Genomic DNA, 24,719 nt, shown 5'->3' on the forward strand with positions numbered 1-24,719 from the left:
AAACCTGGGCAATTAATTCTTCTACTTCAACTCATTTCTATGAGGGCTACTGAGGAAACAGAAAATTTTTCTCCCTTATATCAACAAAAACCCTGATAAGCAACAGTAGTCAACTGGTTCATCTCCACCTTTGCTCTCCTCTGCACAGCTCACACAGCTAGAGATGTTAAGAGAGAGGAAGAACAGACCTCTGCAAAAAAACAAAAACAAAAACAAAAAAACTGTCTTTCGATATACAGAAGAAAAGGAAAGACAGAGTACCTAAAAATGGGGTTTTTAAATAATGTCTTTTTTTTTGGAGGCATAAGATCCATAAACCCAAGTACTGTCCAGGTCAAAAGGTTTTACTTTCTTATAAATGGTGTGACACTATGGATAAGCTGCTCTCTCCATCACCTAAAATTCATTTTGAGGTCATCACATTTATCCATACCTGATATTACACATTTCCAAGGTAATCCAACCACTGGTAAATACTAGAAATGACATATTATAAAATTAAGTACATACATCACTATTTGCTGAAAAAGCAATGCAACCCACTCTAAATAGTTATGAATTGCTCTCTAGCATATACTGCATTATGCAGTGGTTTTTAAACCATGTTCCTCAGAGGCCTCTGCTGAGGTGCTTCAGAATAAGGAGGATGAACAGGCAGAGTTCCAGGATCCATGCCCAGAATTCAATCAAAACAACTTTACTTTTATCTGTTTCATGTACTCGGGTTCTGTTGTTTGAACAAAGAATTCTGCTACTAAAAAAATTTAAAAAAATTTTTAAGTCTGAAAGTAAAGTTTTAATGAGCACTGGAATTAGCACTAACTGTGCAACCCTTAACAGCATGTGTCCACAGAGCAGAAAACTCTCCAAGAGTTACTCACAATTTCCGAATGAAGTCAAGTGTGTCTTTGTCTTTAGCAATCATGTCTGCTAAAATATGCTGCACTCCTGTTTCAATATCCTGGAGTGCGGAAAGCCCTTTAGGAGAAGGGTAAGAAGGAAAACAAAAGCAAGAACTAGAGATTGGTTTTTAAATCTATAATTAAATCACAATAAATTTTTTCCAGTCAAAATAAAACCTTAAACCGACAAATTTAAGACAGAAACGTATCATAGCAGTGACAAGCTTCCCTCAGCATTGAAAACAAGCCTCCAGAAACCGTAATACAGGGCCTTAACATACCATATAACCTAGTGGTAAAAAAATGCAAGTCTGGAGCCAGCTGCCTGGTCTAATCCTGGCTCTACCATCTACCAAATGTGTGCTGGGCAAGTCACTTGTCGTCTCTGTGCCTCAGACTCCTATAAAAACGGTAATAATAGTATGTACTTCATGAACTATTTACAAATATTAAGTGTGGTTATAGGAAATACATATTAATAGTCATACCCCAAGGTATACTACTTCATTTCAGTTATAAAAATTCTCCTTTACAAGGAATTTTATTAATATCCCAATTTTGTTTATAAGGCATTTATTCACATTTTCAATACCTATTGAAATAGGTCTCAAATCTCAAATAAGCACAAAACAAGAGTCATTATGTGGCTGTTCATCTTACAGCTGAACTGTCTACTAATGGTATGTTAAGTTCTCTCCAAGTGCTTTCAGTTTGCTAATTTACAGCAGTGTGTCTTGTATATTATGGTCCCTGCAATATCAGCTTATATACCAAGAAATCATTTGCAATGCATTCCTTCATTTCTTTTGTCTTTATTGTTCTATTTCCATTAAAGCTTTTTCTTGCATTAAAGCTTCAATTACACAAGCACGAGTATCATGTTTTTCTAAGAGCACAGATTTAATGAATAACAGGTAAAAAAGACAAAGAGAGCAGGACAGACTTACAGAATAATTAATAAAGAGGAAATAACTTGTTGGGTTGCATTATGATAACTGATCTTAACTAATGATGTAATTGCATTTATTTCAAGGAAATTTGGTAACTGAAATAGGTATCCTGTTTACATTTTAAGAGAATTTCCCTATGAGGCAATTTTCAGGAACAATCTTTGATAGGAAAGGCTATATATATAAGAACTTTGAACAGCTATGGCACATAGTAAGCAGTCAATAGATGTCTGCTCTGTGTTAGCTTTCTCGCTAGACCAGTCTTTATCCTACAAAACGACTCACTATGCACTCATTCCTGGGGTCCAAAAGTACCTCAGAGTATCATCACTCAAAGTTTAAGGAGAGTACCAGGGTGAGAAGTCAGTAGTAAAAGGGGAACCTACAATGAGATCAATTAATGAGAGAGAACAGAAAGAGGAAATTACAGATTTGGCGATTAAAACAAAGAGTTTTTGAAAAGTTCACATTATTGAGGGAGATACAATTTGAAAACCTTAAGAATTTAACGAACCGTATGTAATTAAAATTATTCAAAAGCTCTAGAACAATGGATTGTATAGTCTAAGGACCCTAAAATAAAATTATACTACATACTTGCTAAAAATATAGATTCTAGACTGTGGCATTTTATTGTTTTACAGAGCAGCCCAGATGATTCTGATACTCATTAAAGCTTAAAGAAACCATTGGTAGGGAGGTGTATTGAACCACCTCAGAGCCAGAGTGCTTAACAACAGGTAGAAACATTCAGCCATTCCAAAAGCTCATCCAAATTACAAACCCCCCATCTCAGTCCAACTAGGGAGAGAGAATTGGAAGAGAGTCTTGTGTGTTTTGAAAAAGCACCTTGTCTCATCAGAGAGAATTGTTCATTGGGGCTTAATACAGCCAAGGATAACAAGAGTTCAAAAAGTTTAGCACCTCAGTAAAATCAGGAGAAAATAATGTCCAGAGAACCAGAAAATCATATCCCTTGCCTTGCAGTGAAAGCTTTACAGCCACATGCTCTTCAAACCTCCACAATTAAAAAACTGAACACTTCTCCTCAGCTTATCTGCACTAACACCACCTCATCTTACTTACAAAGGGGCAATTAGCTACTCCTCCTTGTACAGGGATATTCTGGATCTTCTAGGATGTAGTCCATTTGTAGCACAGGCTATCTTTCTGATTTGGACCAATTCTTGTTGGTCTGTGGTAATTAAAAGTGCCTCCTATGTTGAGGGGGTGGCGACACTGAAATATCTGGTTTCTGAAATACTTCTTTGAGGAATGATGGGAATAAAGAAAATACTTATTTAGAAAAACAGTAAGGAACAGAGAGTGACCATGAGGATGTATGTGGCATAAAGAAGGAAGAAACAGAAGGGAAAAACATTCCAAGCAAACTTTGAAAAGCAATTCAAAGTTGTTTAGAATTGATTACAATACTATGTTTGTGATTAGAGTAAAAGAAAAAGGGAGAAAAGCAAACAGAGAAGTTCTGGTATGTGTGCTAGATGGGTTCTGGGATGTGTAACTGTGCTGGGCCCAACCTACCCCATTATCAGAAGTATTACCAAGTGCTCATCATCAGATAGTGCATGAGCATCACCCCACAGGCCAATTAAAAGATATAAGGTTATCAAACATACTGAATAGGAATTCAGTATGTGTGTGAACTAAGGAAAACTTTGTACCAGAGGAGGTGAAGAGTAGAAGGAAAGGAAACAGACCAGAAGTTAAAAATAAAACAAACCATAAATCATTGTGCATCTAACATTTTGAAAGCTCCAACATTTGTAATAAAACATACCAACACTGGGCTCAGATAGTTTCCACTGTGGCTAACCTCAATGCTTGGTTAAATAGTTGCAGCTAACATTAAAATATTAAAGTTGCAACCATTTGAAAATATAACAGAAAATACACATTAAAAAATTAAACTTGAATTTTACTCATTTCAACCCATTTCTAAATTCAAATAATACAAATTTGCTTTTTTTTATCATTACTGCCCTTTTCAATATAGATATTAAGGTGGGTGTACTTGGGTATGAGCAGATATTCATATTTTCACAGACACACATACTCAATTTTTCCAACTGCAAATCTGTATTTGCCAGATTATTTTTTTAAAAAACACAGGTTTCAGTACGCTGCTTCTCTACAGTTTAGTACATCCTGCAGATTTTGTTATCAGAGACTGCCCCCTACAGACAATCTCCCAGCCTAAAGAACAGAAGGTCAAAAAGAACTAGAATGAGAGCAGTGATCCCTAGAGAATCAATCTCCCCATTCAATCCTGTCAGAGCACTCCCTGAAAAAAGCCCCCACTCTTACTTAAAAAGCTCTCACTTCAAGGCTCATTTTGACAATAAAACCAATACACCTTGACATGTATCATTTGTCACTTTCCTTGGGTTTTTCTTAGAAATCTCTCTCCTTTACCCCTTTCCTCTTTCATCCTTTCCTGTACATGTACACACACTGAGATAAGAAGATACACTTCAGAAAAAGACAAGCATTTTACTCATGGAGAGCAGAAGTGTGGGAGTAGGACTTTCTTTTACAATTCATGTCTGTCTGAATTGTTGAAATTCTTTCTAAAGAGAAGATATGACTTTTTAATTGTAAAATCTTTATAAGTTTTTAGAAATGGGATAAAGGTTTTAAAAGAATATAGGAATATCTGCATAATCTTGGATGCAAAGGGAATTCTTTAAAAAGAAAAAAAAGCAATTATCTTAAAAGAAAAGATTAATAAAATTGAAAAGATAAATAAATCAACTATGATAAAACTAAGACTCTATTTACCAAAAGATACCATAAACAAAGTGAAAAGAGAAGTTACAAGTTGGGAGGAAAGATCTGTAACACATATAACTCCAAGAGAGAATATCTAAAAAATACTCACAAATTAATAAGAAAAAAGAGAAACAACACAACAGAAAAATGAGCAAAAGACAAGAACAGGCACTTTATCAAAAAAGGAAAGCTAAATGGCTAAGAAAGAGATATACTGGGATTTGTTTTATTAGAATAATTTGCCCTTTATATGCTATACTATTCTATTGTATTACTTAATGAAACAATTTTTTAACCTAAGTTTTTAAATTAGAAAAGAAACAGGAGCGACCTCTTTAAACAATTAAGTACCTTTCACATTGGGTTTAATATAAGAGAGAAGACTCAGCTCCCCTGGGTTCTCCAGCAGTGTCCTGGCTGCTCCTTCTAATCCCAACTGCTTTGCTCTCTGGGCTTTGGTGCCTTTGCTCCCAGTTTTATATGGCGCTGACTAGGGTAAAAAGTCAGAAAGCATAACAAATCAATAAATTTTAAAAAGCAAAAGTTAAAATTAGGACACAAAATGAGAGGACATGCAAGAATGCTAAAGACATCCTCTTTTCAACTCTTTCTTCTTCCTTCAGAGAGGAATTAATACTAACAAAGAATACAAGATGTATAAAAACAGTTATTCCTTATCAAATGCTTTATACTTTCCTACATGCTTACAGTTAGCTATTTGCTTGGATTCATTCCCTTTACAAACTCAGTGCTTGGGCTGCAAGGACTACAAGTTCTCAACTCAAGCAAGCTCCTCTAAAACATGTCCACACACAATGCTTCTACTTCTGAGTACATGTTCACTACTCAACCCACCTCCACCTGGCTTCTCTTTCCATACACCTTGCTGAAAGTGGTATCACAAAGAGCCATAATGATCCCCTAATTACCAAATAAACATTTTTTAGTCCTTATCTTGCCAAAACTCCCTGCTATATTTAATTACTTAAGACCACTGATCATTACCTCCTTCTATGACTCTCTGCCTCAATCCTATGGGTACCTTATCTCCTGATTCTCTTCATACTTCCCTCACTATTCTTTCCACGTTTCCTTCTTAGGCTATTCCTTCCTATATCCATGCTTCAAAAGTTAGTTTTTCTCAATGGTCTACCCTGACCTGCTTACCCTATGATCTTTCCTTGAGTGAAATCTTCCATTTTCATGGCTCCAAATACCAACTACATGCTGAAGACATTCACATCTGTGTCTCCAGCTTAGCACTCTCCCTCAAGCTTCTCACTTCTGTTACCTACTTTTTCCTTACTCGACTGGGAATTCCTTGAAGACAAGGATTATATATTAGTCATCTTTGTAAATCCAAGTGCCTAGCACACACACAAAAAGGCTTAAAAGATGTTTACTGAATAAAGAATATTTTGTTGAATTAAATAACGATGGTGGCTGATGACTCTGTGGCTTTTTATTTCTAGCTATTTTTTTAACTATAAAAAGACACAAATTATAATATATTCAGGTAGGTATTACATTAAATAAAAAGGGTTCCTTACCACATGTTCTAGTTCTTCAAAAGTCTTACAGTTCAGCAAAGCTTTTAACAGGCACTCAGACATCTTCCCCTCCTTTTTAATTTTTTGGATTGTACTATGAGCCTTCTTTGCAACAGCCCTGAAAATAAAAATTTTTGTAATATATAATAATATCAATATTATGGGCTTCCTTTTGGCTCAGCTGGTAAAAAATCTGCCCACAATGCTGGAGACCTGGGTTTGATATTATATTGATATATTATATTCTAACACTCAGATCTCATTTAAGTTTCACCAATTGTTCCTATAATGTCTTTGATACTGAATTCAGCTAAGAATGAGTTTTATGTAATTGCTATGTGTCTACAATCTCCTTCAAGCTGAAATAGTATTTTAGTCTCTCCTTGGTTTTCAAAATCTTGATATTTTAGAATATATTATTATTAAAACCTCTCATCCTATTTTATTACCTGTTATTATTTATAATCTCTGTCTAATAATAGTACTGATAAAATAACAGGCAGAAAGTTAGAGAGATGATAATATTAATTAGTAAAAATGATTGATGGAAAAGAAAACTAAATCTACTTATGAAAAAAAAAAAAAAAACCCAAAGGCAGCAGATTCTAAGTTAAACAGGAAGAAATATGCAGTCCTTCGATCACACCTCTCTGTGTCTTTTACATTCCTGATAACCCAAAACTGCTTTCAGAGACTGAAGTCTACCAGGATCACTTTGACAAAAGGCCAAGGAGCCACTAACTTGCATATAAGGGAGAGGTGAGGCATCTTCAGACGAAGTTTACTGTCCATAACCACAGTCATTTTTTAATTCACTTTTTTAACAGGGACTCTCAGTAAGAAATATATTTTACCCTGCAACCCAATATATACACATATAATTTCATATTCATTAGGTTTGTGCAAAAGTAACTGGGGTTTTCAACCACGAATTTTAAATCATTATAACTAGGCTCAAACACATCTTTATTAATCAAAATAGGAACCATTATAATCAACACATTTTTAACAATGAGAAATAAGCTTGCTCTTTTGTGCAGCATAAAAATCTGTGCTTTGGGATTTGACAAACTCAAAAAGCATTTTCTGTCTCCTGCTGGTTGTGGAAGCATTTTCCCTGCAAAAGTTGTCGAGATGCTTAAAGAAGTGGTAGTCGGTTCGTGAGAGGTTAGGTGAGTATGCTAAATGAGGCAAAACTGCATAGCCAATTCATTCAACTTTTCAAGTGTTGCTTGTGCAACGTGCAGTCGGTTGTTGCTGCAGAGAAGAATGGGGTCCTTTCTGTTGACCAAAGCCAGCTTCAGGTATTGCAGTTTTTGGTGCATCTCACCAATTTGCTGAGCATACTTTGCAGATATAATGGTTTCACCGGGATTCAGAAAACTGGAGAGGATGAAACACCACCAGACAGTGACCATGACCTTTTTTTGGTGCAAGTCTGGCTTTGGGAAGTGCTTTAGAGTTTCTTCTCAGTTCAACCACTGAGCTGGTCGTCACTGGTTGCCATATAAAATCCACTTCTCGTCACACGTCACAATCTGATCAAGAAATGGGTCACTGTTGTGCACAATAAGAGAAGAAGACAAGACAACACTTCAAAACAATGATTTTTTTAAATTTTTGGTCAGCTCATGAGGTACCCACGTTATCAAGCGTTTTCACCTTTCCAATTTGCTTCAAATGCCAAAAGACCATAGAATGGTCGACACTGAGTTCCTCGGCAATTTTCTCACGTAGTTTTAAGAGGATCAGCTTTGTTGGTCCTCTCAATTGGTCATCGTCAACTTCCAATGCTGGTCACCACACATCTCAGCTTCAAAGCTCTCATCTCCTTTGTGAAAGTTCTTGACCTACCAATGCGTGTGTACACGTTCGTTAGCAGTTACTGGGCCAAATGCATTCTGATGTTGCAAGTTATCTCCACTGCTTTATGACCCATTTTGAACTCAAATAAGAAAGTCGCTCAAGTTTGCTTTTTTCTACCATCTTTTCCATAGTCCAAAATAAATATAAAATAAACAGTAAGTAATAGGTCATCAGCAAAAAAACATAAAGTGAGAAATGCATATTAAAAAGATGTATAGAACAGTCTTTTGGACTCTGTGGGAGAGGGAGAGGATGGGATGATTTGGGAGAATGGCATTGAAATACGTATAATATCATATATGACACGAGTCGCCAGTCCAGGTTCGATGCACGATACTGGATGCTTGGGGCTGGTGCACTGAGGCGACCCAGAGGGATGGTATGGGGAGGGAGGAGGGAGGAGGGTTCAGGATGGGGAACACATGTATACCTGTGGCGGATTCATTTCGATATTTGGCAAAACCAATACAATATCGTAAAGTTTAAAAATAAAATAAAAAAATAAAATAAAATAAATTTTAAAAAAAGGTGTATAACCATAACCACATTTATTAAGAATGTATTTCAATATCAAACAGCAAATTTCAACAATGCAAAAACCACAGTTACATTTGCACCAACCTAATAATAAAGTTATATAAACACATGATAGTTTCATCAAACAATATTTACCTTTATTACAGAAACTGCACTCATATTTCCTATTCTCTATTTCATTTTTGTTAAAGTGGTAATGACCCACTAAATTAGTTTCATTACTCATTGATGAGTAGCAGTTAACACATTGAAAACCATGCTCTAGTCATAGAAAAAGCTTAAGAAAAACAGATACCATACCTAATTACCAAAAAGAAATCTGTATGACATAAAAAGATCTTCTAAGTCACTACTAATCATTGCCACACTTACTAACAGAAATAATCCTCTACTAATATTTAATGTATTCCTTTATTAATAGATGTCTAGAAATTGAATTCTGTTGTAGCCGAAATGCTTTTTAGAGAAAAAGAAAATAATAATAATAGTAATCTTGACATAAAACTCCTATCTGTCCCTCACTCAATAAAAAACTAATTGGTAGAATACTTTTAATATTTTTTAAGTTAACTATTCCTGCTTTTTTGTGACACTCTCCCCAATTCACACCCCTAAATCCTTATATTTTCTTCATTACTTTGCCTTCAACCAAACAGAGAGCTTACTTCAGAATTTGTAAACTGCTGGACTTCTAGACGTGGCCTGTAGATGATTTTGCTTGACCTACAAAATTTTTTACATCAAAATTCAGATTACTGGTTTTTCAAAATGGGAAGATCCAGCAATTTGAGTAGATAAGACTGCATACTATGATCTGTTAGAGATGAGCAGTGGTTGGCCCTCTTAGGATCTGTCATCTCCGATTTGCAGCCCTTTAAGCTTGATTATATTAGACTAGCCCTGGAAGATCTGACTCTGAAACCACTTGATTAAACTGTCATTTATATTTCTGGGTTGGCTAATTGATTCTGCTTCTCAGTGAACTATAACTTCCAACATATTAGCATTTGAATCCTCCTGGCACCAAAAGAAATTCCACAAAAGGGATAGAAATGTTAGTGAGATGCAAGTCCCTCCAAAATTATTAGGCTTGTTCTATTAATAAAAATAATCCTTGGCGCTTTTAGACTGGCTTGATGGTAAGATTATATCCAATTTAAACCAGATCCTTGTTAAAGAACACAGGTATCAACAACACAGCACCTGGCAGGTAGGATACATGTAGTAAATAAATGAATGGGGAAGAGTGTTTAAATAAACTCTACCGAATAATATAGTTAGATACTTATAGTCTCTGGTATGCTTATTTCTGAGTTCTTACAATAAGTCCACAGGAATAATATTTTTAAAGGGTGTTTTCCATTCTATAATCATAAACAAGTTACAATCCACTACCATTAAATTACTATATCCTTTAAAAGACTAGAAAAGGGAAATATACATTATTTCCTAGCAAACTTGATACTTTTAAAGAACTCTCCTTTTAATAGGGACTTTAAAGTTATTAAGAGGACAGTTTTACAAAAGCTATTGAAGATTTAGATGAAACTGTATTTTCCTGAGTTTGCTGCTGGTAGTTCTAATTTTGCATTATGCAAAATCACTTCTATGAGAGAAGATGACATTCAAACTCATATTAATAATGCAAACCACCTTTTGCAGATTCATGCCCAAGCTATGCATGAACACACCAGCAGAGGGACTCTGAATACCTCTAAATAAGTAAAATGAAGTTGGCTTTCTCTTTTAGGAGGGGATTGACTATATTCAGATCACAATAAATCAAGAAAACAAAATATCAGCACTGTTAAAATATACTATCACTCTCTTTCTCACTGCTTCCACTCATCAGCTCACATACCCTCTTTCCCCTTACACAAAGCTCACCCCTGCCCAGGTTTCTTACCGTAGCTCCTCTAGAGTTTGTTGAACTTCTCTCAAGGAATCAGCATCAAGATTATTAATAAGCTCTCTTCGATAACGTATAATGAAGGGAATTGTGTTATCATCATTAAAGAGACGGATAATATTGGCACAAACCCAAAGTTCAATATCAGTTCTCTCAGATAAAACCTGCAAATTAAGCACATTTAGTGATTTAAAACCCTGAAAAGTAAACATAATATATGGTTTAAAATATAATATCAAATAATGTTTTCCAGTCACTTAGAAACTAACTGCTGTGGTTTTTAAAAAAGAGAATTGCATGAAATATAGAATATATATTGATAATCACAGAATAGTCATTTCACTAATTCAATAAAACCCAATAAAAACCACTTTGTATCATCCAAATTCTACAGGGCTCAATGAGATACGTATTTTTAACCTTTCAGATTGGCATCAAAGATTAAAAAGTTGGTAACTCATTGTGTTGGCATAAATGATGGGAAAAGGTACTTTCAATTATTGCTAATGAGAAAGTACAATGCTATAACCTCTGGAGGAAGAACAATTGGCAGTATTTATCAAAATTTATAATGCATAAACTCTATGATCCAGCAATTACACTCCTGGGAATTTTGTTCTGACATATTCATACTTCTGGAAAATGATACTTATTTACAGTGATATTTTTTGAAGAACTTTTTCTAGTCTGGTAGAAGTTAGCAAAAACCAGTCTACAATGGGGAACTGGTGAATAAATTATACACCCATGGAGAAGAATACCATGTAACTTACTCTTGTATGATCTGATATGGAATGAATTACAAGAACTTGGAACATGGCTTATTTGGGGGAAAGGGGTTGACTTAGAGCTAGGGCAGGAAGATCCTTCTGTGTCTTTGGCATTTTCTATGATTCCCATTTACCACATATTCAAAATAATTATTTTTTTAAAAAGTCTATAGGTCTCAGCAAAAGGTACATGTAAGCAGAAAAGTTCAGAGAAGTCAGCCTGGAGAACAGAAAAAATAAAATCCAATTTCAGTTACTGTTCTCAAAACCCAAGTGGATTTTTAAAGTAAAGCATGAAAGGCATATGTTTTATTATTATTTCAATCCTACTGCTCGAGATATGCCAAAAATTAAAGAAAAATTCAAAACTTAATTAAAGAACTGTCATTATCAACTTGTCAAAAAAATCAAGGCAATATATAAAACAGACTAAATTTCAAAACAACAGATGAAATAAATGGCTGAACTCCAGAGACTATTGAGGATACTTTCATTCCTCTGTGTACCTGAAATCCTTTAGGCCTACATCTTATTATGCACTCTGATGAATTAACACCAACTCTCTGGTGAGAAAGTCAGCTTCGTATCTCCAGCCCTTGCTCTCTTCCGCATGAGCTCTGGACTCATTTAAGTAAGCTACCTGATGTATTCTCTTGAAAACCTATTAGGCATCTCAAACTGCGTTCATAAAAGTATTAGTCTTCATTTCTTCCCCACAACCCAGACTGTCTTCTACTGTGCTTACAGGCTTCCCAGGTAGCACAGTACTAAATAATCCACCTGCCAATGCAGGAGGTGCAAGAGACATGGGTTTGATCCCTGGGTCAGGAAGATCCCCTGGAGTAGGAAATGACAACCTGCTCCAGTATTCTTGCCTGGAAAATTCCATAGACAGAGAAGCCTGGCAGGCTGCAGTCCGTGGAGTCTCCAAGAGTCGGACACAATTGGGCAACTGAACTGAACGGATTCTCATTTTACAGGTATAAAAACTGATGCTCAAAGAAGTCAAGTAAATGGCCAAAAGTCCCACAAGCTATTTACTCCTCTTTGAAAATTTGATTTGTGGGCAAAGCAAGATGATATTCTTCAAGCAAAAGTACAAATTAATCAAGTTGTCTCACTTCTCTTCCTGAATCCCACTGCAGAGGAGACATGGTGCCGTCATGGTGTCCAAAACCCCTAACAAAATGGCCTTCTCTCCAAGTGGCCTGAGAATTTACTCTTCAAAGTCTATATTCCCATCTTCTCAGTTAAAAAAGAAAACTTCTGGGTATCAACAACTAAACTATTGCTTTAATAATCCAGGCAGCATCTGCAGTTTAAAATAACTTATATTTAAATTAAATAACACTTAAATGACTAGCACTGAGAGAAAGAATTTTTTATTCTTTCAAAAATCAAACCAGCAACTGAATACTCCCTTCTGAAATGCTATTACTGCTATTGACTTTATTACATCACTTCACAAATAAGTTTCCTAAAGACTGCAAAAGGAAAAACTATGTATGATGTTAGAAGTCAGAAGAGTGGTTTTAGGAAAGGGGACACAGGACTGAGAAGGGGTATAAAGAGATTCTAGGCTGCTGGTAACGTTCTGTTTCTTGATCTGGAAGCTTATTACACGGTTACATTTTTGAACACTCATGAGGTGTATACTTTAGTACAATTTTCTCCATATATATTTCAGAAAGTTTGTTTTAAGGCCCATAATAAATACCTCCAGCTAAATTATAAAAAGCAAGGGTCAATCCAACTGTTTTTACTAAATCCCTCCTAACAAGTGACACATGCTTATGTGTAAAAGTGCTGTGAGAAAGTTAATTCAGAGACATTCGTCTCCTTCCCACTTCTTTCCCCTATTCTGTCACCCCGTGGTCTTCCTCACCCACATATTTCCACATCATCTCTTGCAAGAATGGGGAAAATGGCTAATAAGTAGGTTTTGCTCACTCTTCTCCCCTGATTTAGCAAACATTACTAATATATTGCATATGGCTCCTCTACTCCCACCTCCCTCAAAATAGACTACATAATAGCAATCACCACTTCAGGACATTTAATTTTCTCAAAAACTCCTTGTAGCTAGTCATCTCTTCAAATTCTTATAAAGGTTATGGTATTCTCAATATATTTGCTTAATGATATAATATACTTTAATAAAAACTAATTTCTTAAGGCAACCACATATTTGCAGTTTGCAGAAAAGCAATGAAGTAGGCTGTTTCTCCCCGAGGAGTCTGGTGATCCCAGAACCTGATTAGGAAATAGATACAAAGTGTGTTTATAGGTAAAGTCCCTCCCCAGATGAGACAGTGATGCTCCTGAAAAAGTTATGGAACTTTAGAGTTGGAAAAAAAAAAAAAAAAAAAAACCTTGAAAGAAAAAAGTTAAGAGGATCAAGGTATCATGGTGGGCAGGGTCCATGGTCCTTAAAATGAAGGAAATATAAATAACATTTCCCTCATGTTCAAGACAATAATTCCTATACAGTTAATTTCCATCAACCATTCCTTACTAATGAGATACCTGTCAGAACTTCCCCAAAGAACTTGGGCAAACATTTCATTTTGTGGCAGTTAATATGTATACCACAGGCATTTCATTGAGTCTCACTCAAATGTTCAAAGCCTTCCTGATTGTCTTGCTGATTGACTTGGCACTGCTGACTCTCACTCTGCTCTTCCTGTTTCCCTTTAACACCTGCCACTATTCTCAACCATGTTTGGCAGATAAAATGATTCTCTCTCCTGCTAATGGAAAATAGTATAGGACAGGAAGTCCACATATATGACAAGATTTAAAAGTAATTCAAGATTAGACAAGGATGACTGTACCTGGTTAAATCTTTTAAAAATCCCAACAAGTAAGTCACACCTAAAGTTCCCCAGGCAATTTTCCTAAACCCATCTAGAAAATGCTGAGCTTACTAGTGGTCCTCAGGATGCTCAGAGAAGGTCGCAGCTGAGCCAACCACTTCTCCCAACTCACATGCAACGGAGTGGCACATTCTGAGAACAGGCTTGTTTGAGCTGCCAAAAATCACTATTAATATAAGGAGAAAAGATACTTAGAATTGAAAGGAAAGACAAGCACATTCATACTACCCAGATAATATGGTCAAAGGCCATAAAATAGTTCTAGACCTGAAAGCTTGCTTCCATTTCATATTCAAACATCTCATGGACATTTCTGCTACCGATTTACAGATGAAACTTTTACTCCTGGCTGCTCTTCTTCTGCCACTCACCCTATGGCAGCTGGGAACCTGTTCTCACTGTACGCTTTTCCCTCCTCACTAGCTAAAACTAATGGTAAATGAAGTGTGGGGCTGTCATCTCCCACCCTTCATAAAGAAGTAGGTAAATCTGATCTGCTTTCTGATCTGCCAAGAGAAAACAACAACTCAAACAGAGAAGGGGTGAAAATGGGTGATCATGAAATCTCTGAAAGAGAGAAAATTGAGAAAATGGCTTCCTCAAGTCCTCAGTTTTCCAATTTCTGGTTCAAGGCCTTAGGAGACTTGATCACGCTTTGTCCTTTGCATTCTTCGAAAGGCCCCTGCATCCTCTTTTCTGCTTAAGCTCATTAGAAGCAGGATTCTATTACCTGTAAACAACTGTCATAGGTAGGGTTATTTTCATTTCTTTCTTTTACACAGATTATGAGATATGGGTGTGAAGCAGAGTTTCATAGAATAACTAACCCCTGACTTCATTTTGCAAAACTTATTTCCATAGTTCAAGAGACTTCCTGTGCTTTGAAACCTTCCCTCTCCTTCCTACTCAGGGTCAACTACTAGAGATAGATCTATGTCAACAGCAGAGATAGGCTGAAAAGTTAAGGAGAAGAGACGGGAAGTGGGACACACCCACCTGCCCCTGTAGGTCTGGTTTGGAACCAAGGGATGTGCATGTTAAGAAAGCCTTCAGGGTGAACCTGATGCAGGCTGTTTTAAATGTCTTTTAAAACATTTCCTTGTAGGCTTAAGTGAAAAAAAGAAAAAAAAGGCATAGAAAGGAGCCTAATTATGCAGTTTCTCAATTTTGGACTGTTCAGGAATGAGAAGAAGGCTATGAGGCAACATTCTATTCCTTAATGAGTCAGAGAGAAGAAAAATCATAATTAAAAGTTACTGGCAATGTTCAACTAGTAGGTAATAGAAAAGGCAGCATGGGTAAAAAGAACTTCCTTTGAAGAGAAAGGTAACACACAGACAATTCCAGACGGAGAAGTGGTATTTCCCAGCAGAGGCACTGGGCTCTAGAGCAGTATTTCCCAGCAGAGGAAGGAGCACTCGTCAGAATCACCATGCGTCAGACAATAAGGAGGGAGGTGATCCCCATCCACCCTGAGGGGTACTGCTATGATTAAGTCTGAAATGTTTACAGAGTGTGTGGGGGTGGACAAAACATTGGGAATCACTGCTTAATGAGTCACTCCTCAGGTCTTCTCTATCATCCTCAAAGCTAGTCAAAGAAACTGGAAGAAATATGATTTTTCCTGTAGTAAGAAATATAATTATGGGAGCCCAAGTTGGAATTCAGATAGAAATTTCCTTTAAGAAGTTACTAGGCAGAGAAGGCAATGGCACCCCACTCCGGTACTCTTGCCTGGAGAATCCCATGGATGGAGGAGCCTGGTGGGCTGTAGTCCATGGGGTCGCTAAGAGTTGGGCACAACTGAGCGACTTCACTTTCACTTTTCACTTTCATGCATTGGAGAAGGAAATGGCAACCCACTCCAGTACTCTTGCCTGGAGAATCCCAGGGATGGGGGAGCCTGGTGGGCTGCCGTCTATTGGGTCGCACAGAGTTGGACACAACTGAAGCGACTTAGCAGCAGCAGCAGCAACAGCAGCAGGCCTGGTTCATAGTGTATTACAACATTACACTAAGAGTTAAATAGATGTACTAACAGCCAATGACTTAATCACTTGCACTGCTTTTATGGGGAATTACAGTCTAAGTACAAAGCAAAAACGTACCAAGGAACTTAGGAGGGCCCAATCTGTTGAGGTGATCTGTCTACAGAATACATGTTCACTAGAACACCATGGAAAGAAATCTACTTTCCTGAGGTCACAGCTTTTAACTGAAGAATTAATGACAATAAGCTATAATACCAAACAACGTACCCAAGAGCCAAAGCCTACAGGAACCACTGGCAAAGTGACAAGGGAACTGAAAACTCCCAGGTCTTCCCTCACCCCATACCAGTCAAAAAGAATCAAACTGAAGTGACAGAATAAGGCTGTGCATACCTGTACTATGTCCCAGTTCATTTCCACCTCCTCAATATTACTGATATTTTCTGGAAGCCTGACAGGCTGCCCCTGAGGACACGTTTCCGTCTTCACTTTCTTCAAAGGGGGCTGACCACATGTAAAGTAGTCTTTGTTCTCCTCTTCCTTACACCCACCTTCCCACATGGTGCTAGTGGATGGTATCTCTGTGCTATTATTTCTGCTCTCTAAGCTGCTGGCTTTGTTGGCTTCTTCATCAGTTTTCAGCTTTTTAGTCCTCCGAGCTGAAGGTGACTGAGCTGAATTTTTCCGTTTTGTCTTTGCTGTTTTCAGAGTCTGCCCAGTCTCCAATTTGTTTTTGTCTTCTAAATCAACATCGGCAATAGCGATAGAGTTATTCTAGCAAACCACAAAGAGAACACATGAGAATTAGAAGATTAAAAAAACCAATGGACCTGGAATATTATTTAGCAATGAAAAGGCACAAATTATTCACATACACAGTAATTTGAAAGAATCTCAAGGAAATTGTTGAGTGGAGAGAAAAAGACAATCTCAAAAACTTACATACTGTACAGCTCTATTTATATAATATTCCTGGAAAAAATGAACGGTTACTTGGGGGGGGTCAGAGTTGGGGGTGGAAGTTGGGAGGGAGGTGGATATGGCTATAAAAGGTCAATACTAGGGATCCTTGTGGTGATGGAACTGTTCTGTGTGGTGGATACAGAGACCTACACATAGGGTAATCCTGCATAAAACTAAACACACATATCCACACACATGCATACAAATGAATACAAATAAAACTGGAGAAATCTAAGTAAGATCACTGGGATTTTATCAATGTCAATATCCTGGTTGTGATATTTAACTATAGCTTTTCAAGATGTTACCATAGGGGGAAATTGGATAAAGGGTACATGATATCTTTCTGTATTATTTTTTACAACTGCATGTGAAATTACAATTATCTAGAAATAAAAGGTTTCATTTTTTTTTAATGAGTAAAGGGAAGGTATACACCTGGAAGAAAAAACAAGATTTAAAATCTGCAATCAAAAGTCAACGCTTTATGAGAGAAGAGTAACACAGGCTCATAAAACTCAACAGGCTACACCTGCCACCCGTTTTGCTGAAAGAAAACATGGCAGGACAGCAAGAGTATCAGGCATTTTTTCTTCGTAGGAGTCTGCAGGGCAGTACACACAGGTGTCCAGGGGTTATTCTCTGGACCACCCACCTGCCGGGTGACAGCTCGGGAATGAAGCAAGGACATCTGGCACTTGTTTTGACACTAGAGTGGGAAATAAAATACAGACCTTGCCCCATGGAATTTTCAATTTCACAAGCTAGCCTATTTTCAGTTACCTGAGTGAAGCAGATGGCACAAACTCAAACAAAAGAACTCCCAAATTAAATGTCAGTAAATATTCACTTTCCTCTCCTAGCAGATATTTTTTCCCAGAATTACTGACTACTGAAAATACTAGAAACTACAAACCACACCCTCATCCTAACGCCCACCCATCACCACCTAACCTGGAAACTATATACATTAAATAGCCCTCTCAGTATTGCATTTGTAATTGGAACAAAATGGATAAGAACAGAGGTACAAAAATAGAATTTCCCCCGAAGTCCATAAGAGCTGATAATAACCTGATCAAATTAATTAACATAGCTAAAGAAGGAATATGTCAATCATACGAGAGTTCTCAGCCCCAGAGGAACAGAAAAAGGAGATCTGTAGAAAGCAAATATGATCAGCATTCTAGGTAATGCACAAAGAAGAGAAAAAGTCAGAAAACAGATTTTGATTAATTTGGTCCCAGTGGTAAGATTGGCGTCTTGTGAGATGGATACATCAAACTACCTTAGATTTATGCAGTTAAAACATTCAGTTCTTAGTGTGACAAGCAGAGCACCTTGACCACATTAGGTATTCAATAAACCCCAAAAATTTATCTAATTCTCCTAATCTGAGCCCATGATCATCAAGTAAATTTCTGATTATTATTTCTCTACTTACTTCAGCCTCCAATGAGAGACAGTGCTAGTTATAGGAACTTAACTCCTTGTGATGGTTTTATCAAAACTACGCATTATTAAACCAGCACTCTGGTCTTATACAGGCTTCCCTGATAGCTCAGTTGGTAAACAATCCACCTGCAATGAAGGAGACCCCGATTTGATTCCTGGGTCGGGAAGATCTGCTGGCGAAGGGATACGCTACCCACTCCAGTATTCTTGGGCTTGCTTTATGGTTCAGCTGGTAAAGAATCCACCTGTAATGCGGGAGACCTGGGTTTGATCCCTGGGTTGGGAAGATCCCCTGGAGAAGGAAAAGCTACCCACTCCAGTATTCTGGCTTGGAGAATTCCACGGACTGTATAGTCAACGGGGTCACAAAGAGTCGGACACGACTGAGCGACTTTCACTGGTCTTATATACTCTTACGACAATGGCTGGTATAAAAATATCCGAGATAGAATGGTTTCTGAAATGCTGAAAAAATTCATGTTCGTGACTTAGAAACCCAGTTCTATGACTTACTATCTGTGGTCCATGAGCAAGTCACTTAACATCTCTTGCCTTGGCTTTCTCGTCTATAAAACCAAGATAATTACAGCACCTGACTCAACAGGTTGTGAAGAATAAATAAGATCATACAAGTGGAGTGTTGAGCATGTTGCCTGGCTAATGATGAGTAATCAAATATCTGCTGATACCACCATCATTATCATGGCTACTACACCCAGACCGATTACTAGGAGAGAGAAAAGGAAGTAACTTGAAGAAATAAAGAAAAAGTAAAATGACTTAAAGCTGGGGAGTTCAAAATAAGAGAAAAACTAACAATCATAAATTAGATACTTAACAGTATCTTCAAGTACTGGAGTCTTCAAGTAAATTTTATCTAATGTTTATCAGTGTTTCTCACACACACAAGATCCTTTCAAGAGATCTGCAAGTTCACAACTGTTTTCATAATAATGTCAAGGCACTTGACATTTCACTAATGGTACAAGAGCAATGGTAGCAAAAACCAAGATGGTGCACCAAGCTGTACTAATAATCACTGGTCCCTTCACTGTCACACACTTGCAATCAAACAATTGTCAGTTTCACTTAAGAATGAATCAGTATAAGTTATTAATTTTTAAAATTTCAATCCCTGAAAACACACCTTTTTCGTATTTATGCTCTGTACTGAAATGTATGTAAAGCACAAATATTCACATAAGGAACTTCTGCTGCAGGCCAATGCATACTGATGTGCAGTGGTTGTCTCACAGTAAATCTGTGAACCAGTATTTTCCAAATGTTGTTGTTTAGTCGCTAAGTCGTATCCAACTCTTTGTGACCCCGTGGACTGTAGCCTGCCAGGCTCCTCTGTCCATGGGATTTCCCAGGCAAAAATGCTGGAGTGGGTTGCTATTTCCTTCTCCACAGGATCTTCCCAATGCAGGCACTGAACCCACATCTCCTGCACTGACAGGCTGATTCTTTACCACTGAGCCACCAAGGAAGCCTCATCATTTGCCTAAAGACCAACACATAATGTTACAAGTTCATGCATGGGTAAAAGATCCATTCAAATAACACAGACCAACAGATTTTAATGTAATAGAATACAGTGTCGTTACAGATTCCACAAAGAAATCTTTTAGAAAGTACCACTTACTGAGTTTGGATATAGTCTCAAATATCCACAATTATCTAAGATATTACAACATCACTTACTTTTCCAAATACATACCTGTGTAGAGGCCTTCTTTTTTATTTAAATTATCTTCTATCTTCTATACGTCGGACATTAAAGATAATTGCAAAAATGTAAAACAACATCATTCTTTCCACTAATTTTTGGTTGTTTTGAAAATATATACCTATTTTTCATTAAAACATGTTATTTGCATTAACACGAAATAGGTTTAATAATATTTTTAATTAATCAATTATTTTCATTTTTAATTTCTAATATGGTACATATTTACAGATATAAACCACATAAGCAAAAGTCCCTTAGGGTCCTTAGTAAGTTCTAAGAGTGTAAAGAAGTCCAACGACCAAAAATTTTGAGAAAAGGTAAATCTAAGCATGTTAGGAGAAGGCAATGGCACCCCACTGCAGTACTCTTGCCTGGAAAATCCCATGGACAGAGGAGCCTGGTAGGCTGCAGTCCATGGGGTCGCTAAGGGTTGGACACGACTGAGCGACTTCACTTTCACTTTTCACTTTCATGCATTGGAGAAGGAAATGGCAACTCACTCCAGTGTTCTTGCCTGGAGAATCCCAGGGACAGGGGAGCCTGGTGGGCTGTCGTCTCTGGGGTCGCACAGAGTCGGACACGACTGAAGCGACTTAGCAGCAGCAGCAAGCATGTTTAGATCAAAATACAGATGAAAACCATATGGCAATATTGCTCCATTTTTAAAGCTTCTAAGATTCTACAGCCTTCCCCAGTGACATACTCAAGCTTAACAAGCCATGAAAATATTTTTATCCTTTATTTAACTTGAATCTTTGACAGACTGAATAATCATAGTACATTTTCTTTCGCCTTCATGGGTTTTTTAATCACTCATAACACTTCAAATGCTAATTAGGTAGCCTATGACTAAACCCAAAACTCCAGGAAGAATCTGACCATCCTTCTTTATACTGTCTCTGAAAGTTGTAAAGTGTCTAAATCAAAAAAGTGATTCATTATCTTTACCAGTTCAATCAGTCAGTAGGCCTTGGCCTTGACCCCCTTATGTTGTACTGTGTGAGCTTGACAGCTAACTGGAAAGGGATATGGAGTCAAGGGAAGGCTTCTTTAAAACTAGATGTAAAAGCATTTTTATACTCAGAAGCAATTTAGGAAGAAAAGCTGACAAGAGAAAAGAAAGGAGATTACAGAGGGAACAGAGACCCTACACAAGAGAGCATGAGATAATAAGCCCAAGAGGCAAACCCATCCTTGGTAGGAGGAATGACACTTACTCCACGGCAACAGGATAGAAGGTGAAAACAAATATGAGCAGATCATTATTTAATTGGTCATTATTATTTAATTGGTCTCAGCTTGGTCATGGGAAAATGAGAAATATCATATATTCTCAAATAAATAAAAGGCAATGGCATCAGCTGAGTGAGAGAAGGGAAAGGAAGTGAGGAAGTTTAAAGAGAAAAAAGTCGAAAATCAAACTTGCTGGAAAAAAACAGTAAGTCTACCAGGTATTTCTGATGCAAATCAAGGGTCTGAAGTTATGAATCTAATGTAAAACAAATCGGTTATGAATCTAATGTAAAACAAATCAAGTCACTGGTGAAGCTGTTTTCTGCTCAGTGCAGGCAGAAGCTATGGCTCACCTAGTGCCTTGGTTTAAGTCAGCCATGTAGGATCAAATAAAAGGAGGACTGGAAAAGGTCAGTTTTCATTCCAGTCCCAAAGAAGGGCAATGCAAAAGAATGCTCAAACTACTGCACAATTGCACTCAACTCACACGCAAGTAAAGTAATGCTCAAAATTCTCCAAGCCAGGCTTCAGCAATATGTGAACCGTGGACTTCCAGATGTTCAAGCTGGTTTTAGAAAAGGCAGAGGAACCAGAGATCAAATTGCCAACATCCGCTGGATCATGGAAAAAGCAAGAGAGTTCCAGAAAAACATCTATCTCTGCTTTATTGACTATGCCAAAGCCTTTGACTGTATGGATCACAATAAACTGTGGAAAATTCTGAAAGAGATGGGAATACCAGACCACCTGACCTGCCTCTTGAGAAATCTGTATGCAGGTCAAGAAGCAACAGTTAGAACTGGACATGGAACAACAGACTGGTTCCAAATAGGAAAAGGAGTACGTCAAGCCTGTATATTGTCACCCTGCTTATTTAACTTATATGCAGAGTACATCATGAGAAACACTGGGCTGGAAGAAGCACAAGCTGGAATCAAGATTGCCGGGAGAAATATCAATAACCTCAGATATGCAGATGACACCACCCTTATGGCAGAAAGTGAAGAGGAACTCAAAAGCCTCTTAATGAAAGTGAAAGAGGAGAGTGAAAAAGTTGGCTCAAAGCTCAACATTCAGAAAACTAAGATCATGGCATCGGGTCCCATCACTTTGTGGGAAATAGATGGGGAAACAGTGGAAACAGTGTCAGACTTTTTTGCAGGGGAGGCTCCAAAATAACTGCAGATGGTGACTGCAGCCATGAAATTAAAAGACACTTCTTGGAAGGAAAGTTATGACCAACCTAGATAGCGTATTGAAAAGCAGAGACATTACTTTGCCAGCAAAGGTCCGTCTAGTCAAGGCTATGGTTTTTCCAGTAGTCATGTATGGATGTGAGAGTTGGACTGTGAAGAAAGCTGACTGCCGAAGAATTGATGCTTTTGAACCATGGTGTTGGAGAGGACTCTTGAGAGTCCCTTGGACTGCGAGGAGATCCAACCAGTCCATCCTAAAGGAGATCAGTCCTGGGTGTTCTTTGGAAGGAATGATGCTGAAGCTGAAACTCCAGTACTTTGGCCACCTCATGCGAAGAGTTGACTCATTGGAAAAGACTCTGATGCTGGGAGGGATTGGGGGCAGGAGGAGAAGGGGACGACAGAGGATGAGATGGCTGGATGGCATTACCGACTCGATGGACATGAGTTTGAGTGAACTCCGGGAGTTGGTGATGGACAGGGAGGCCTGGCGTGCTGCGATCCATGGGGTCGCAAAGAGTCAGACACGACTGAGTGACTGAACTGAACTGAACTGAAATAGTCTTACTATTTACTATTCAATAAAAAGTGATTATGTAATCTAGGTTAGATTAGGTAGGAAAAGAATGGGCTGATGGACAATGACAGAGCTCTAGAGTCAAAGGATTAGGTAGTGGATCTCAACTCTGACTATACATAACAATCACATGAGGAGCTTTAAAAAAGTAATACCACTGGTACCAAGCTCACCTCCAGAATTCTTCGGAAAAGGCATCTAGGCATTGGCATTTTTTTCAAGCTCCCTAGGCTGAGAACTGCTAAGAAGTTCTGAAGAAACGGCAAAACTGTGGCAGTGAGGGCATCTGAGCAAGCAGGGTAGTAAGACAGGAAACAGTGAACTGATGGCACAAAAGTGAGATAGACACAATAGAAATGTCAGAGGTAGCACAGCTTCTGGTCATGACAAGATTCAGATTGAGATCATGAGCAGGGGAGTGAAGGCAGAGAAGAAAAAGTCACTGGAGGTGTGGAGGTTAAAGAACCAGGAACACAAGGTACTAGACGGCTCATCAAGTGGAGAGGGAAAGCACTGAGAAAAATTACAGAAGATGGCAGAGAGGAAGATATGAAGCTGCAGCTAAATTCTTCAAATGAAGAGGAATGGCCAGTGGATTGGCAAAGTATAGCAATATGGAAAGGAAGAGACTGAATAATGGATTTTGTCTACGATGCTTGCTAGCAACAGATTTTAAAATTATTAAGAGACTACCAATTCTAGCTCCACCCAAAATAGGGTTTTCAATTATTTTGTTCAGTGGTGGTTACACCAAGGTAAGACGAAAAACCAATGAAATGAAATCTTCTAAAATGCTCCATGTGTTTTGACTGAGCTAGAAAACTAGCTCAATATCTCTTGAGAGGCTTCCCATGTGAATTCTCTTTTTCCCTTAAAAAAAAATATACATACATCAAGCATAATGGAAAGGATCAAGAAGTCACCATGACAAGGGTTCTTAAGTTGTACGCTCTTAAAATAAACTTTAAAACTTAGAGGATGGGCATGTGCACGTGTTCCGGAAGAGAAAGTTCATAACTATAATCAAATTCTCAAAGGGTTAGTGACCCCAAAACAAAGAACCAGGCAACTAAGATGTATTTCCTAATTAGACAGCCAGGCTGCTTTTAAGTGCAGCTATGCCACCCTTAATAAAAGACCTCCAAACTCTTGTAACAAACAAGTCAATACTTTCTTCAGTTCAATTCAGTTCAGTTGCTGAGTTGGGTCCAACTCTTTGCGACCCCATGGACTGCAACATGCCAGGCCTCTCTGTCCATCACCAACATCTGGAGTTTACGCAAACACATGTCTATTGAGTTGGTGATGCCATCCAACCATCTCATTCTCTGTCTTACCCTTCTCCTCCTGCCTTCAATCTTTCCCAGTATTAGGGCGTTTTCAAAAGAGTCAGATCTTCATATCACGTGGCCAAAGCATTGG

General features: G+C 37.8%; 1 protein-coding gene across 3 annotated transcripts in view; it reads right to left on the reverse strand.

The window, feature by feature from the left end:
• Positions 1–24,719, reverse strand: part of SRBD1 (S1 RNA binding domain 1) — a 245,303-nt gene that overhangs the window by 212,904 nt on the left and 7,680 nt on the right. For 2 of the 3 annotated variants that reach the window (XM_019970090.2, XM_019970089.2), the window contains exons 4-8: positions 16,535–16,915; positions 10,502–10,668; positions 6,193–6,310; positions 4,994–5,132; positions 882–978 (exon numbers count right to left, since the gene is read on the reverse strand). In XM_019970090.2, the coding sequence (XP_019825649.2) occupies positions 882–978; positions 4,994–5,132; positions 6,193–6,310; positions 10,502–10,668; positions 16,535–16,915 (902 nt within the window). Of the gene's footprint in view, positions 1–881; positions 979–4,993; positions 5,133–6,192; positions 6,311–10,501; positions 10,669–16,534; positions 16,916–19,706; positions 20,064–24,719 lie in introns of all 3 variants that reach the window. The other variant, XM_070798591.1, reaches the window with a different exon arrangement.

The sequence above is a fragment of the Bos indicus genome, chromosome 11, assembly GCF_029378745.1.
Source record: "Bos indicus isolate NIAB-ARS_2022 breed Sahiwal x Tharparkar chromosome 11, NIAB-ARS_B.indTharparkar_mat_pri_1.0, whole genome shotgun sequence".
Lineage (NCBI taxonomy): Eukaryota > Metazoa > Chordata > Mammalia > Artiodactyla > Bovidae > Bos > Bos indicus.